Below are 16,397 nucleotides of genomic sequence, written 5' to 3' on the forward strand. Positions count from 1 at the left end.
GCAAAGCAAGTGCTCTGCTACTGAGCTACAGCTCTGTCATGAAAGCAGCTTCCTCTTTCCACAAGAAGGTCAGCAGAAAGTGCTCTGCACCATCAAGAGATCATTGGGAATGACTTGGTGTAAATACAGTCCCTCAATCTTTTAGTCTGGAGTTGTCCATGGACTTTGGAGAACAAAGTCAAAGGGTTTCCCCATTGCCTCAAGCAGCCATTTGGATGCCCCAAGGTTGCTAAGGCTCTCAAACACCAGAGGCTATAACTGGGGTTCCAAATCTTTTTGCAGCACTGGGCACATTTGGAATCTTTTCAAGCAAAAGTGTCAAGGGTGCTCTCGCGAAATAGCTGCTATGGGGATATGTATCCATTCATAACATAGCTGTAGAAATGAGTAAACATTGCTGTTTGCTCCTTCCCTGCCCCCACCCACCACCTCCCCAGTTGTATATTTTTCCACTCCTAACATTTTTATTTCAAATATATGAGACAACAATATCCATCACAAGTGAGCCTCATTAGTTTAATATATGTGTAGACAGTAAACCAGTTTTTAATGAAAGAGGCAAAATGCACAGCAGAAATCAATCCCACTGTAATATTTCTTTCAGGTATGCAGACTGTGTTATATTGTTACTACCTCAGCTGGAAAGTGGACTTAGATTGCTTTTCACAACAGTTAATAAATGTCCAAGCAGACTAATGACAGCTGAGGTAATTTTTTCCCCTTGTTGGTCACCTTTTTTAATCTCTATATCTCATTTACATTGACTCTGCTCTGTTATTAACTGGTACTACATAATGAATCAGTTTGTACATACATTTCCTGGCTTGCTGAACCATAGCCTAGCAGCCAGGAATGAATAATGGGACCATGTATTCTCCACAACCCTCACCTATTCCCTTCCTCACTGCATCTGTCCTGGTTAGCTTAAATTACAGTTTTCTGTTAATGTAAAAATTGGGGAACCCTGGTTTAGTGTCTGCTAATCAGGCTCTTAAACCACCATATGGATACCAGTATGTTTTCCCCTGTGGGGCAAAGATCAGCTTGATGCAGGGATGGTGGATAATTTTATTTTGGTTCATCAGCTTTGCTGAAAACAAAATGCTTGGAGGCGAGTGGAAATTGTCTGGAAAATCCCCATTGCTCAGATTTTGGGGTGTTGTTTTTTGTTTGTCTTTAGTTGTGACCAGTTGACCATAAACGTGAGATCCTCCTGCATCCTATCTCTAAGGGAGAAAGTAATAACCCGATCAGATACACTTTACCCCCAAAATATTGGGGTTTAAAACATACAGCATAACATGATCACGTCACTGTAGTTGTATGGCTAGAAGCTTGGGGTTTTTTTAGTTGAAAGCAGAATCCCAGCATTAGAGTGCATGGCCACTTCATGTTTTATGTAGTAAATATAATTTATGTATATATGTATAGTATATACCACTGTTAACCATACTCAGAATAGACCCACTGAAATGAATGTATTTGTCCACTGATTTCATTGGATCTATTCTGAATATGGTTTAGTTGGATTGCCACCCTGGGCTGCTTTGGGAGGAAGGGCAGGATATGAATTTCACAAATAAATAATAAAGTAAAGTAGTAATGGGTTTTTTCTGTTTTCTAGTCATCTTCTCTTTACACCACTTTTGATGAAGTAAGTTGATCAAGTGATTCTTTGGAGTATGTAATATATTATAGTTTCTTGGTTTTTTTAAAAAAAATTGACATGCGAATTATAGAACTGAAATTTATAAAAATAAAATGAAGGATGATTTCGTTCAAAAATATAAAAATGTCTCATTTATAAAGCTTTAAATTAATAAAATAGTCTGAGAATCTTCTGAGGGGGATTAGTGGAAAAGCATTTCATACTAGAGTTTATACTGCCATTAAAATAAAATAAAAATTGTGCCAGCCCAGAATTATTTTCTAAATAATGATTTCCAGTTCAATGGGAATAACTGTGTTCTGAATTAATACTACTTCTGATCCTAAAATGCACTATGTCAGTCTATGCTAATTTTGACTTATTGGATCAGCTGAGAGGGTATAGTGGGTAACAGGCATTGTTAATGCCTTAACAGAAGAGGAATCTATTTCTTTGGCATTGAAAAAGTCTGTGGTTGGACCAGTATTAAAAACATATTTGCATCCTGCAAATTTGAACAATTAACTGGCTAATCTCCACTTTACCAATCTTAGACAAGGCCCTTGAATGGGTAGTAGTGGTTCAGATCCAGGTATTTCTGGATGGAGCTGATTAGCTAGATTCTTTCCAGCTTGGATTTTTACCTGGTTTTAGGATGGAATATACCCCTTTACCTTTGAGCGTATCCCTTTATCTCTGACTTATCATGTGCTTCAGTGCTTTGGGTTATTTTTCATTTGTATCTCTTTACTGTTTAGATGCTAGCAAAACAGTTGAACAATGAGAAAGCCAATCAGCTTCCTTTAGTTCTTGGTGAAAACACAATGGTAAGATTACAGATTTTGGCTCATTGAATTTGAACTGAAAATGCTATAGCCTTCTAGGGCTCATTTACATAAGAGTAAGTCTTAGTGTGGCTTACTTCTGAGTAGACATGAAAAGGATTGCATTTGTAGGCATTTTATAATAAGGCCAATCATTCTTATAACATTGCTGGGCTGTCTTGTGCGGGCATAATGTTAATTTTATAATAATTCAGCAATATTTTATTAATGCAGAACTAAGGTATAAGTAATTCTTCAGATAGTGTATCAATAAAGTACTTTAACTTTTTGTTATATCCTGAGCTCCTTTTTGAGAGGAAGGACAGGGTATAAAATTGATAAAATAAATAACATAGTCTGTTTGAAGTAAGCAGTTCAGTGTTGAATATGTGCAGCATCGACAAATAACGGATAAAATTAAACATAACTTTAGAATGCTTTAGCATGGAAAGACTTCAAATGGTGAGTTCAGTAATGAGTTTTGGAGCAAATTTTGCATTATCTAATATCAGAAAATGTAACTCCTAGTAGGAGCTTCTTCTGATAGAGAAGAAGCAAATAAATGTATTCTCTAGCTTTAGTTTCCGTCTCTGAGGGCACAATCCAACTCACATTTATGGTGGGCTAAAGGGAATTAGATGCAGCGGATCTCCAGCTGAGCCGACTGGGTCCCAGCTCAGTCGGGCTACCCCAGCGTAAGTCGCTCAGTTGGCTCAGCCAAGACTGGCCTAAGTGAAGGCGGGGTAAACCTTGAAAAAGGGGCGTGTTGGGTGTGTGTTGGAATGGCCAAGGTGAGGGGACTTAGGCCACATCCAACCCATGTTCGAAGCACTCCTGCAGGTCCCAATTCAGGCAAAAGTTACCCCTGGGAAAAAGGTCAGTCTAAGAAAATAAGTACAATAGAAGTCAATGGAGAAGACCTACTCTCCAGTAAGGGTATTTTGGAGAACTGGCTTTTACTTTTTGGTCCCTGCGTGCAGCTCTCATCTGAGCTGGCATTCAGCCAACCCAGAAATTCCTGAATGGCAATTGGATGCAGTGGAACTTTACACCAGCTTCCCTTGCGCCAGCACCACTTACGCCGACTTCTCCTGAGTTGGATTGCTCTTACTTTGGATTGGATCCAAAGGCACTATTCATTCTGTTTTATACCTCCCACTTCAGAGAAAAATGGAATTAAATCCAAATATGATGATCTGCTTATGCAAGAAAGAGCATGACGTAATGGTAGTGCCTTAACGCCTGCACAAGTTTTTACAGAACAATGCTAGCAGCTCTTTGCCTTCTGCTTCCAGTTCTGTAGATCTACCCCTACATTTATTTTACCATGAGAATATTATTTTGTAAAATCCTGGATCATGATTCTCTTTTGAATATTGTCCAATTCTCTGGGAAAAACAACCCCTTCTCCTTAGAAATAACAGAGCAACAGAGGTTCCTATATCCACATGGGGCACCAAGGCTTGCTTGTTATTCTAGGCTGCAATTTTTTTAAAAAAAGGAGGGGGGACAAGCATATGAAACACAGAACCCAAATACAACCAGAATTTTGCTTGCTGTTTTCACCACAGTAGTTTTCATTACCAAAACAGCCAGCTACTATTCAATTTAAAAAGGAGTTTATCTTTTCTGCTGTAGCAAAAAGAGCACGCCAGGCTCTAGGTTGGGCTTCTCTCCCAATAAGTGTACTTCAGAGAATCATGACCATAAATATCTAGAATCTTCACAATAAATGAAATCTAATGGTCTTTAGGAAATATATTACTTGTCTTGTTCACACATTTTTGTAGGAATTTCTTTGGGATTTCTTGAACCACCAAGAAGGTCCACGTGTTAGAGATCATCTGAGCCACGGAGAGAGCAGCTTAAAAGACTTCCCAAGAGAAATAGCAAATTCGATTCTTGCATTTTCTATTACCCTCCTGTGCAGATTTTTCAAAGGTGACGTTGCAGCAATCAAGGTAAGGACCAGTTTTGGTTCAGTAAGACCAACTTACATGAAAACAATGCTTCTTTATCCTTCAAATTCAGAGGGCACATCTTGTTCCTCTCGATCTTATATAGTACCTATAAGATTTATGGGATTTATGAGCGCAGTGAACAGGATCTAAAGGGTCAAGGTTCTGCTTTTCTAACCACAGTCTGTCGCATCCTTTGAAAAGCTACTTCTGAAGGTCAGGAGACCTGAGTAGAGTCTCTAAAGAAAAGAAACTTTACAATCCTTTTTTGTCCTTGAAGAAATGCCTTTGGTACATGCATGTGTCTCCTTGAATTGTGGGCGGTGTACTGCAGCTACAGCATAGACCATCCTGGTGCCATCCAGGTATTTTGGACTACAGCTGCTATCACTCCTGACCATTGGCTATGCTGGCTAGGGCTTACTGGAATTGTAATTCAAAACATCTGGAGAGCACCAGGTTGCTGAAGGCTAGCATAGACCATACTGTAGATGACTCACATGATGTCCTGTGCTTATTGTTTGAAAGACAGCCAATATCCCTCTTCTGGTTTCCTAATATTTCTGTTGACTGGTTTTTATTTCTTAGGAGTTTTCATGCAGTGTGTTTCAGTTAACTCTTCATCCATTGATTCTGGCTTGTATTACTAGATCTGTAAAGACCAAAACAGATCTATGATCAAAATAGCACTGGGAAAGGGGGTGTTTAGCCCTTTTGATCCATGCTGTTTTCCTAGTATAAATCCCCCCTCCATGTAACCCCCCCCCCAGCTATTAGCCTTCTGGAGTAATAAAAAAAAGCAACAGGATTATTTAGATTGGGGGGGGAGAAAGGGTTAAACACCCCTGCAGCATTGCTCTGACCAACCCTTACCTACTTGAAAAGTTATTTAAAAAGCAGATATGGAAATCCAATCACAGATCTATTGCATGATGTCTGTTTTGGTGCAAAGAATTGTTAATCTACAGGAAGTAGGGTTCTCAAGGTGCAAACCACTAAGTTTTATTAGAATCAGTGGCAGTACGTGATCGTTTATACATTTATTTTCTTACATATTTTTCTATAATAATAATGGATGGATTGAGGTTTACCCCTCTGTGAAAGGAAAGGCTTCTTTATTTATCGAGGGAACTGGGATCCAGCAGAGGCTCCCCATTAGGGGAAGGGGGCCAGTTTTCACTGAATCTCAGTGTCACCTCCCATGCTGTTCTGAGGGTCTCCCAGCCCTCTGGCTCAGCTTTTCAGGGGATACAGGGGCCTGCAGGGGGAAGGAGGAATCAACAAAGATCACTTCTCACCCTCTTTCTCCAGTAAAAGCAAAACTGCAGTTGAGTACAAGTCTGGATCCAATACCATGTGTAACCTAATCCCTTAACATCGTTTAGTACAGTTAACCTCAAAAGAATGATTTGCAGAACTGTTTGCAGAAGAAGAATTCAAATATATTAGATTTTAATCATATTTTTCATTCATTTTAAAATTAGGAACACTCTGTTCTGAAGCCACTAATAAGCTGTGCAAATAGCTATTGTTCCAAATTTCATCCAATAGCCCAACTTAAGAAACAGGTATGTTGCTTTTTTTGACATTGTTGTTAAGTAGTGAGTTTCTTCCACAAAACTTTTATACAGGCTGCGAAATAGGCATAAGTCACATCCATACTATACATTTAAAGCACATGGCTTCCCCACAACCAGTCCTGGGAACTGTAGTTTTCTAAGGTTCAGCATCCTGTTCCCACAGTGGCCAACCTGATGCCCATGGGAAGCCCGCAAGCAGGATCTGAGCACAATAGCACTCTCCCCTTCTGCGGCTTCTTGCAACTGGTTTTCAGAAGCATACTGCCTCTGACTATGAAGGCAATGCACAGCCATCATGGCTAGTAGCCATTGATAGCCTTATTCTCCATGAATTTCTCTAATCTTTTAAAGCCATCCAAGTTGGTGGCCATCACTACATCTTGTGGGAGCGAAATCCACAGTTTAACTATGGGTTGCAGATGGGGGGCAGTAAAAATTGTAGCCCTCCCTTTGTGCAAGCATATGTGCTGGGGTGTGTATCAGATTCAGGTAAATCACGAGTCGCAAACTAAAGTGTGGTTCCTCAGTGGGATTTTGGTCTTGTTGGCAGTGAAGTAGGATCTGTATGAGGTTGCACAAGTTGAAGCAGGGACCTCCAAAGTGCTTCACGGTGCCTCAGTGATGAAGAAAAAAATGTTTCACACAAGTTTCTGCTAGAAGCAAAAGTAATGTTGCTAAGCTGTCCCTAAGTTTAACATAACACCGTAATGCCAGATTGGGGTGTTGGAGGAAGGGAGGAAAAACACCAGAGTGGGGAGAGGGTGGAGGGAAGCATTTGTTATGACTTACAAATCAAGCTTGCAATCGGAGGGAATGATTTTATTCAAAAAGCAAATCCCTTTTAGTTCTTTTCTGCCCCTCCCCCAATTTGTAAAGGTGCCCAGCACAAAAGCACCATAACCTATTTGTCTATAATTTGGCAGGCTTTGTCCATTCTAGAGGGGCTAATGTAACTGCCAATTTCATCCACTTCTCTCAAAAGGGGAAAGATGTTATAGCCACTTTTTATTCTCCAATAGTGAAGGGGGGGGGACAAACGCATTTGGACAGACCCCAAGTTGAATCAGGCAGCCTATGAAGCACCTCATACCAAAGTGGGCTGCTTTCTGAAGTGTCAAATCAGAGTCCAAACAAATTTTCTGATCAGTACACATCCTGAAAAGTGTCTGTCTACTTGCACTAGACACTTTTATATCCGAGCCATTGTATGCCAAGACTCTTCAGTAATGTCATTAATGAAAGTAAAAATGTTAATCTGATTTCTGTATAAATCTACTTTTCATTTTCTAGGTACTGAAGTGTATGAAAAGCATCAGTTTGTGGTCTGATCTTCCTATAGTGGCTGAAGAACAAATACAAGAAATTGCAGGGTAATACCTTTCCTCCCCTGTTGCTTTTTGTGGCTATAGGTGGGGGTTGAATGAGGAATTCAGTAAGTCTAATCTTCCTTGCAAAGCCTTCTTGATATTTTACCTAATTCTAGACTTTCACCAACTGCTGTACTGTAGAGTTTCCTATAAGAGGATTGAAATATGGAGATAATTGATGACCGAGACAATTTGTTAATTTATATGTATATGTGTTTATATGCTCTATCCCATCTTATCTTGAAGACTCATGGCAGGTCACACTGAAACCAAGTGATCATGTAAACAATGTGTTGCAACATTTAGCACCTTTGGGGCTCCAACCTTACAAAATATTCAAGGTCTCATTCTAGAAAACCCAAATGGCAACTGAAAATTCTTACTTCTCAAAGTCCATCTTTTATCACCTTCATAGATTACATAATGCTGAGGATGAGATCCAATATAGCATCAGTAGGCATCTGCTCATACAATGAGGCTTTTCCTTCCTCTCTCCCCCCTCATACGCCCCATGCCACCCCCAAAATCTGCTCCAAAGAGTCAAAGGACCATCCAGAGAAGATTTTGGGGGTACGTGGGAAGCTGGAGGGAGAGAAGAGAAATTGGAAGTCCCATTGCTCAAGTGGACAGTCATGATTGGATGTTGCCCTGAGGCAACTTTATGGGTTTTTTTATCCTGTTTCATTATGTCTTTTTTAAAAAGTAAAGTATATTACAAAATATACAGATGGTAACCATTTTTAGGATTCATCTTGCAGTTCTCTGACTAGTGGACCGGACTCATTGGAAAGAGTTAATTAATTGCCATAAGGCATTTGTTTTTTATGGTACCATAGTAACAGATGAATTTGCAAAGTTTTTGTAGATGAGCTGGAAAAAGAAGAGAGCCTATCGTGTGTTTTTTAAGAGACACCTACCTGTGACTATGGCAGACAAATATTGAGGGAGTTAAAGCAGCAAGACTGCATAATCTTTAAAAAACAATAAAATGTCAACCACCTCATCATCCTGTTCTAGGATTTCATCATCTTGGAAATTGGAAGATAACTCTACCAAGGGTAACATCCAAAAATGAATTGGCTAATTTAAAAATACCATAAGGCATGTTGCAAAATTAGTACTCTAGGATTACTATTTATCCGATAACTTTTTGTTTTAAGTAATATTTATTTGATAACTTTTTATTTTAAGTAATACATATTTTAAGGAAACTTGAATAAATTTCTGAAATCAGTTTTTACTATATTTGTTTTGTTTTAAAGGTCAGGGAAAGAGATAGTTGAAGTTCCTTGTACTCTTGTGACTGCTGATATTTTCTCTCAGCTACAACCCTACTTGTCTCAGAATATCAGACTTTTAGGTGATCCTGTGAACGATCTTATAACAGAGAAGTAAGTTCTGTAACACTTCCACTGCCCTTTGTCAAATCTGAAAATACAGATCCTAGGACTTAATTTTTTGTGATCCTTTTTGTCAGCTCTGGAGTTCCATTTCTATTAAACATGGGGACTGACTCATGAGATGGGTTTGAGTAATAATGGCTGTGTTCAGACGTCATGTTCTCCAGTCCTTCAAACAATGAAGTGATTTGGGAGCAAGACGTGTGCTGCTTCCTCCCCACACTTCCCCCACATGCATAGCTTAATAGAACACTTCTTGATTTGTCAAAGCCTGACATGACATCTGAACCAGTAAACTGGTTTGAATGATCTCTCCAAACTAGGATTGCAAACTATAGTTTTGGAGGATTGTGATGTCTAATTGCAGCAAATGACTGCACTATTATATGATGCTAAGCCACCATTTAGCATTACAAGAACAAACCTAGCTTTCCCTGGACTTGTGTGCTCCCCCTTCTCCAGTACTGCCACGAGGAGGATGAGATTGGACATTTCCATGCCCATTAACCACAGTTTACTGTGTCATCCAAGTCATAAAGAGGTTCATCCTAATTTCACTGGAATTAGCTTGCATTTATGAAAACAATACCTGTTTACTATAAAAAGTGGAAAATGTGATAGTTTCTTCCAATTTTTAAAAGTAATTACCTCAAAATAATTTGGAAGAGATAATCAGTTTGCCTGTTTTTGTAGTAAATTGATGTAGTTTGCCATAAATGCAAGCTAATTCCAATGCAATCAGGTTAAGTGTCTTTAGCTGTATTTTACTGCAGTTAAAATAACACTGAAGAAATAATAGATATTTTGTGCCTTTAGGTTACTGACTGATCTCTTCAGGAAGCATATCCGTATTCTCTTCTGCCCACGGCCTGTCCTGGAAATAGTTGTGGTGCTTCGTCAAATAAGCACTCAGTGCCATCAAGTGTCATGTCAAGTCATTTCTACTTGCGAAACCAGGTATAAGCAGTGGATAAACAAGTCACTGCGATCGCGCCAAAGGCAAAACTATCTGCGCATGAGAAGGAGGTGGGGATTATTTTATTTTTAAAGAAATGAGAATTAACTTTAATTGAAAGTGTTTTTAAAATAATTTATTAAATAGATCTCAAATATTACTATACGTATATATATGTAGAGAGAGTAAAATACTTGAGATCTGTATACATATATGCATACACACACACACATACACAAAAGGAGTGGATCCAGACTAAGTTAATTCCATTGAAAATGAAACAAGTGGGACTTGTCATGACCAACCTGTCCCATTGATTTTAATGGGATTCATACCCACTGGTCTTCTAGCACTACCAGTTGCCTCAATATTCTGTTGATGATGCAAGGCAGATAGACAGGCACAAATGTTTAGGATCAGAGGGCGCACTTAATGAAAGTAGCTGAAGGGATAAAAGAAGGCAGAGATCTGAGGGGAGAGAATTTCAGATAGTAAATAGTGAAAATCTCTCCAGGTGTTACAGACTAGTGTAACTTTCGCTTTATCCATTTAACATCTTTAAGATTAACATCCTTTCAGCATCCAGATGAAAATGCCTGTCTTCTCGCAAGCATTTGACAGATTATGATGATTTGCTGTTAACTGATGTTTTTGCGGCTGTTTTGTGGAGTATTTTATGGTTTTATTGAAATGTATTGGGGGGGTTTATTTTATGTTATGCTTTATGGTCGTAAAAAAAATAAATTGCATGGAGGCCTTATATGGCAAGCAACCAATAAATTGAATTAATAACATTCATAGTAATAATACATTTTCTCTTTGGCTTGTTATTTCTAAGATTGTTCTTTTTACATTTCTTTTAGTGTTACATTTCTCTCTCCAGTCTTACAACTAATTTTAATCTTGATTACTCTGGAGCTAATCCATATTCATACTGCTTGTGAAAAGACTGCTTCTGGATATCAGCAGTACCTAAAGTGAGTGCATTCTAGCCATAGTAAAGTAACACATGAAGCTCAATTCATCCACTGATGTTTGCCCATCTGTTTCTCCCCTGTGATTTGTAATCCTTTCCATTCCTTCATAAGCTGCGATATGATGAATGCACCAATGGCAAGTTTCAGTATACCTCCTAGCATTTGGGTGTTGGAAGAAAGTGCCGCCACATCCCAGTATTTCCTCTCTTAATTGTTGTTTCGGTTTCCCAAAGGTCCTCGGATAAAGGAGATGATATATTAAATGTGTGATTGCATTGAAAATGGATGGGGTTTATTCCTTTAAAAATAACATCCATTGGAGGGGAGGGGCTGACAGGGAATTTTGTAGTTCGTTGGACTGGGGGTCCTTGAAGGAATTGAAGACACAGGCTTGCAGCAAAAAAAGTAGGCCTTTATTGGATGACAAGTGTACGCTTAGTTAGTCAGTCTCTCTCTTAGTGAGTGGAGAACTGCAACATGGCACTGGTTGCCTAGGGTTTTTATACATTTCAGGACAAAGACTTTAGCATCTACCAATCAGGAGGTTACACATCGGTATGACATAGGCATTGCTCAGGTATTGCATAGCCATTGTATAGGTACTGTACTTTCTGCATCATGTTCTGGTGAATTTGGCAATGTTCAGTACTTCACATAAAAGTACATTTTCGCCATGAGCTGAGTACTCCAGCTAATGAGCTAAGCAATTTAGGTAAGCATTTTAGCTACTGCAATTTTTCCTATGTTTTGGAGAGTTCAGTGTCTATTCAGTGTTATCTTGTTTAGAGTACAAGCTGTTCCAAACAAACCAGCACAGTCAGGGAAGACAACTCCAAGAAGAAAAAGGGTTCTGGCTCGCTACTAAACTTATTAAATGTTAAACTAAACTATTAAAATGTTATAAACCTTTATAGCTTTATAAAAGAATATATTTTGCTTATTACTTGTATATTTAAAATTTCCCCAACAGGGCAAGGTGGATCAGGATTAGAAGAATGGCACATAGGGTGTTTTTTTAGCCCTTTCCCTTCATCTTGCAGCCCTGATGAAATTCACTCCCCCACTAAATTACTATTCCCCCCAGGAAGGAAGCTGTCATTGGCACCCTTCATGGGGGTAGGGGTCCATTATGGAGGCTGGAACTGGAAACAATGTAGTTGGAGCATGAGTGAAGATTCTGGAGCATTAATAACCTCTGAAGGGTACCTCCGTAGTAGAATACCTGTGTTATATGCAGAATGTCCCAAGTTCAGTCCCTGGCGTTTGGCACTGCTAGGAAAGACTCCAGCCTGAAATCCTGGAGAGCCACTGTCAGTCAGTGTAGACAATACTGAGCTAGATGGACCAACGGTCTGATTCAGTATAAGACAGCGTCCTGTGTTTCTCAACATCCAACAGAGACTGGGGGACTAATATTGTCACTGTCTCTAGCTTGTCTCTAGCTTCTAGCTGGGTGATGGCTTGCAGCTGGGTCTTCTCCCTCCACCTGAGTAGTCTCTTCCTCCCAAGTAGTTTGGCAGCCACATGAGCATTTGTCTTGCCACTTGGGGCTTCCCATCTAGTCCGCTGTCATCTTACTCAGATCAGTGGAAGAGAACTGGAAATCAAGGCGGGTCTTGGGAAGGGGTTATGAGGAGTGGGTCAGATAAGGCTTCACTGCGGTGGGGCTCTTCAGGCTGCCTTTGAACCAGTGTGGATTTATCCAGGAGGAGCAGAGTACTACATGGGGGCCCAAGTCTTTTCCTTTGAAGATATCCCACCAGGGTCTGTGACACCTGGGATTTTGACAATAAGAACAGAAAGCTTTTGGGGGGGTGATCATTAGGAACATGGGGAGATTAAACCTTCCATGGTCCTGATGTGCTCCCATGCACATCCTCCCATGCTACCACTATCTTTAAAGATATAAACCACCACTACCATTCTTCTGCAGTGGCTATTTTTAAAGCAATAAAACCAAACAAATTCCATTACATACACTCCTCTCACCGTTACTAATAATTAAGCCCCATAGAATGCAGTATGACTTATTTCCGAGTAAACATGCAGAGGATTCTATTGTTGTCTTTCTCCAGCTGCAAAAGTGATGGAGCGATTGCTCTTCTGGGAAAAGCAGCTGTTTAAAAGACCTTGTCAATGACTGATTGCTTTTGATAACACTTTTTTGACCAGTGATAGTCTCAGAATTGTTTTCTTCTTCCACACAGGTTTCTAAAGTTGATCCTGCAGTACACTGAGAACTTGGTAACCTACACAAGCCTGGAAAAGAATAAATGGAATGAAACTGTGGAGCTTACACATAACACTTTGCTAAAAATCAGAACTTTCTTAGGAAAGCGCCTGATGCTTGTGCAGTTAGCTAATTAGGAAAGGATGTAATCCTCATCACACTTTTTCATCTTTAAGTTCAATGGACAATTCTGTCCAGTCGTGTCCCCCCCCCAAAAAATATGCACATTAACTGAAATTGACAGGAAGCATGAGAATCAACAACAGTTAGCAGTATGCGTCTTTTTTCCATTGGGATGAATAATCACATTTTCTGGACAAAGAATATGCAACACAACCAGAACTAAGCATCAGCTTGACTCCTTTTTTTACAAGGAACTGTTTGTTTGCTCTACAATGTATTTAATAATTTTAATGTATTCTTCTTAGAGGAGTGTAATTTTTTAAAAAAAATCTTTGTTAAATCAAATTCATTTTGTTTTTTCATCTTGTCTTTTTGATGGATCACTTGAGAGAAGTGAGGTACCATCAGAGGCTAAAGATGACATGCGTTGTCCCTCAGAACCCAGTAGCAGTGGGTGGGGTGGGCCCACGCAGCTTCCTAAACCTGGGATCACTGCAGGTTACAACGAGGGCATGGGAAGAGGCTACGCAGCAAGAAGTTCAGCAAGGTGTGGACGCAGAAGTGGGAGCATCAGATTGGTCATGAAGCTGAGTAAGCGATGAAACCTGACCTGCTCCGCAACTGCTGCTGTCAAAACCCACCTTGCAGATGTTCCCTAGGCTGTGATCGAAAGTACAGTCGAGTACAGTTCTATTCAAATTGGCAAGTCTTACCTCTAATCCTAAATGCATTTACGTGGAGGTACATCAACTGATAATCCATTAAACTGGTACCTAATAAAGGTACAACTATTATTGAGGTCTCCACTGATTTCAGTGATAGTTGTTCACACTCTTTAATTTATCCAGTTTAGTTTCTGCAGATATTTAGAAAATGAATATTTAGAAAAGCATTATTCTATATCTCAATTAAGTACATTTTAGTGTATTGGTATATAAAGCCCTTAACAGCTTGGGACTAGTTTACTTACGGGACCACCTTATCTCATATGGGCCCACTCGAGGACGTCACTCTGTGGAACAGGCACTGTTGCAGGTGCCGCATAATATTCATTCTGCACTTGTAAGAAATCGATCTTTTAGTGTGGCAAAACCAACTCTCTGGAATTCCCTGCCTATTGACATCAGACCTTTGCTGTATTGTTTTTGGCACCTGCTTAAACCTTTTTTGTTTAAGCAAGCCTATGCAGATGTATAGATGCTGACATGGGACTCCTTTCTGTTGCTGTTTTTGTTTTAAAGATGTTTTTAATTATGTTTTTAACTGTTTTATCGATCATTTTAATGTTTTTGTAAACCACATAGAGATTTTTTTTTTCAATCAAGCGGTATATAAATTTTAATAAATAAAAAATTCTAGTAAGATATACCAAGATACAGACCAGAATGTGGGTGATTAAATATTTTATATAGCAGATCCAATCATTCTGGGTACAGTGTTGATGGAGCAAAATATTAGAGTCCATATTGAATCCATTGTTCTAAAGCTAAGTGAGAAGCCATTTTGTTTAAAGTTGCGCTAAAACTTCATTTTTACAAAGCTGACAGCTCACGTATACAGCATGCAATGGGAAATGGAATGGTTTGTGGCTAAGCAAATTCTAAATTCTAAACAGTTGAGAGGCCCACCTGCTGTTGCTATGCTGTGGTTATGCTGTGGTTAAAAGTGTATGCTTGTGTATGATCAAAACTGCTAAAGGAGGCTTGAATCTGCTAGAAGTGGTGGGGTCTATAAGGGGAGGATTTTTTAACTGATGTAAGCTTCTTTCCCCACATCCTGTTATGCATGCCTGTAACTTGGTGACTTCTCGCTAGGGATGGGGGAGAATATTCCACAAAATCAAACCTGGTACTGGATCCCAACTTAATTTGCTAATTCACTATCCCTTAGGAGCAGCACCGATCTTTTGCGGCAGGCCGCAACTGTAATCGGCATGGATTTTGCAGCCCCAACTGCAGTCGGCAGGATTTTTTAAAAAAATCCTCCCCCTATTTTACTTATTTTTTCAGAATTACTTTTCACAATGTTTTTCCCCTCCACCCAAAAACCATGTGGAACACTGATAGTTCACATAAGTGACCTAAAAATTACGCAATGTTTTTCTCTGCCGCCAAAAAACTATGTGGAATATTGTCATTTACATAGGTATCTACGAAAATAATTATGTAATTTTTGCAACCTGAAAAAAAACCTGCTGATCAAATCACCCAAAAACACACAGCAGATCGGATCAGCAAGCGACAGAGAAAGCAGAAACAATAAAAAGACGGACCAGTAAAGAAATGACGGACTATTGAAATGCGTGTGGATCAGCACCATGCAGTGAACCCCATCCCTACCCCTCACTGTAAGTACTGGCACTGGCACCCTGCTCAAGAAGAGCAGAGAGCTCAATTTTTTTCCTTCTTTGCATCATATTTTTTTTGTAAGATCTCTCTTGTTGCAGCAAAAAAATAAACTCACTAAACCCAATTCTGAAGTCTTACACCTTTCCACCACACTGTGCTTACATGTTAAGTTTGTGTGTCATGCCTACATTATTAACCATCTGGAGCCGTGGCCTAATCAGTCTTTCCACACAAGCATACCACCTAAAATGTATTGATAGTATTCAGTGCCATCAGTCCACAAGTGACACAATGATTGCACAACAGAAATCCCATGAATGCTGGTGCCCAGGAAGCTGCTTTATACAGACTCGGACCATTGGTCCACCTAGCTCAGTATTGTCAACATTGACTGGCAGCTGCTCTCTAGGGTTTCAGACATGAAGTCTCTCCCAGCCCCACCTGGAGGTGGCCGGGACTTGAACACGGGACCTTTTGCAGGCAAAGCGGATGCTCTACCACTGAGCTAGGGCCCTTCCTCATTTCCCCCTCATTCATTGGCAGAGCTGTTGCACAAGAGCTTGCACCAGCGGAAATATACAGATTTTATATACAAATATAAGCTGTCCACTTGTGGAAGCTCTTGTCCAAGAAGATCTGCTTGTGCAAGATGACTCGCTAGCGGGACTATTTCAGTGCTCTCTTTAACTTAGTGCTACATTGGATACAACCCACTGCATTTCTTTATTTACATTATATGCCACTTTATAACAAGTTCTCTGCATGGCTCACAACATAAAAATGATGACATTCCAACAGTACAATAAAAGGAATAAATAAAAGCACAACAATAAAATCAAAACAGTCAATTAGAACAGAGAGCAAAGAAAATCATTGGGCCAGATTCATTTAAATCAGAAAGCAGGGGGAAAAAATCTTGAGAGCTAAACAATTTTACAAACTACAACATAGTTCAAAAGCAAGGGACATATAATATCTTTTCCAGAT

At 39.5% G+C, this 16,397-nt stretch overlaps 1 protein-coding gene across 4 annotated transcripts in view; it reads left to right on the plus strand.

Moving 5' to 3' along the window:
* Nucleotides 1-13,407, plus strand: part of ERMARD (ER membrane associated RNA degradation) — a 38,218-nt gene extending 24,811 nt beyond the window's left edge. For all 4 annotated transcript variants that reach the window (XM_061624423.1, XM_061624422.1, XM_061624425.1 and 1 more), the window contains 10 exons: nt 605-707; nt 1,625-1,654; nt 2,407-2,475; nt 4,263-4,433; nt 5,915-5,998; nt 7,301-7,380; nt 8,640-8,768; nt 9,594-9,803; nt 10,596-10,709; nt 12,917-13,407. In XM_061624423.1, coding sequence (XP_061480407.1) covers nt 605-707; nt 1,625-1,654; nt 2,407-2,475; nt 4,263-4,433; nt 5,915-5,998; nt 7,301-7,380; nt 8,640-8,768; nt 9,594-9,803; nt 10,596-10,709; nt 12,917-13,076 — 1,150 coding nt within the window. In that variant the 3' untranslated portion in view covers nt 13,077-13,407. The remainder of the gene's footprint in view (nt 1-604; nt 708-1,624; nt 1,655-2,406; nt 2,476-4,262; nt 4,434-5,914; nt 5,999-7,300; nt 7,381-8,639; nt 8,769-9,593; nt 9,804-10,595; nt 10,710-12,916) is intronic.
* The last annotated feature ends 2,990 nt before the right edge of the window (nt 13,408-16,397 follow it).

Source organism: Rhineura floridana, chromosome 4 (genome assembly GCF_030035675.1).
Source record: "Rhineura floridana isolate rRhiFlo1 chromosome 4, rRhiFlo1.hap2, whole genome shotgun sequence".
NCBI classification, from domain to species: Eukaryota; Metazoa; Chordata; class Lepidosauria; order Squamata; family Rhineuridae; genus Rhineura; species Rhineura floridana.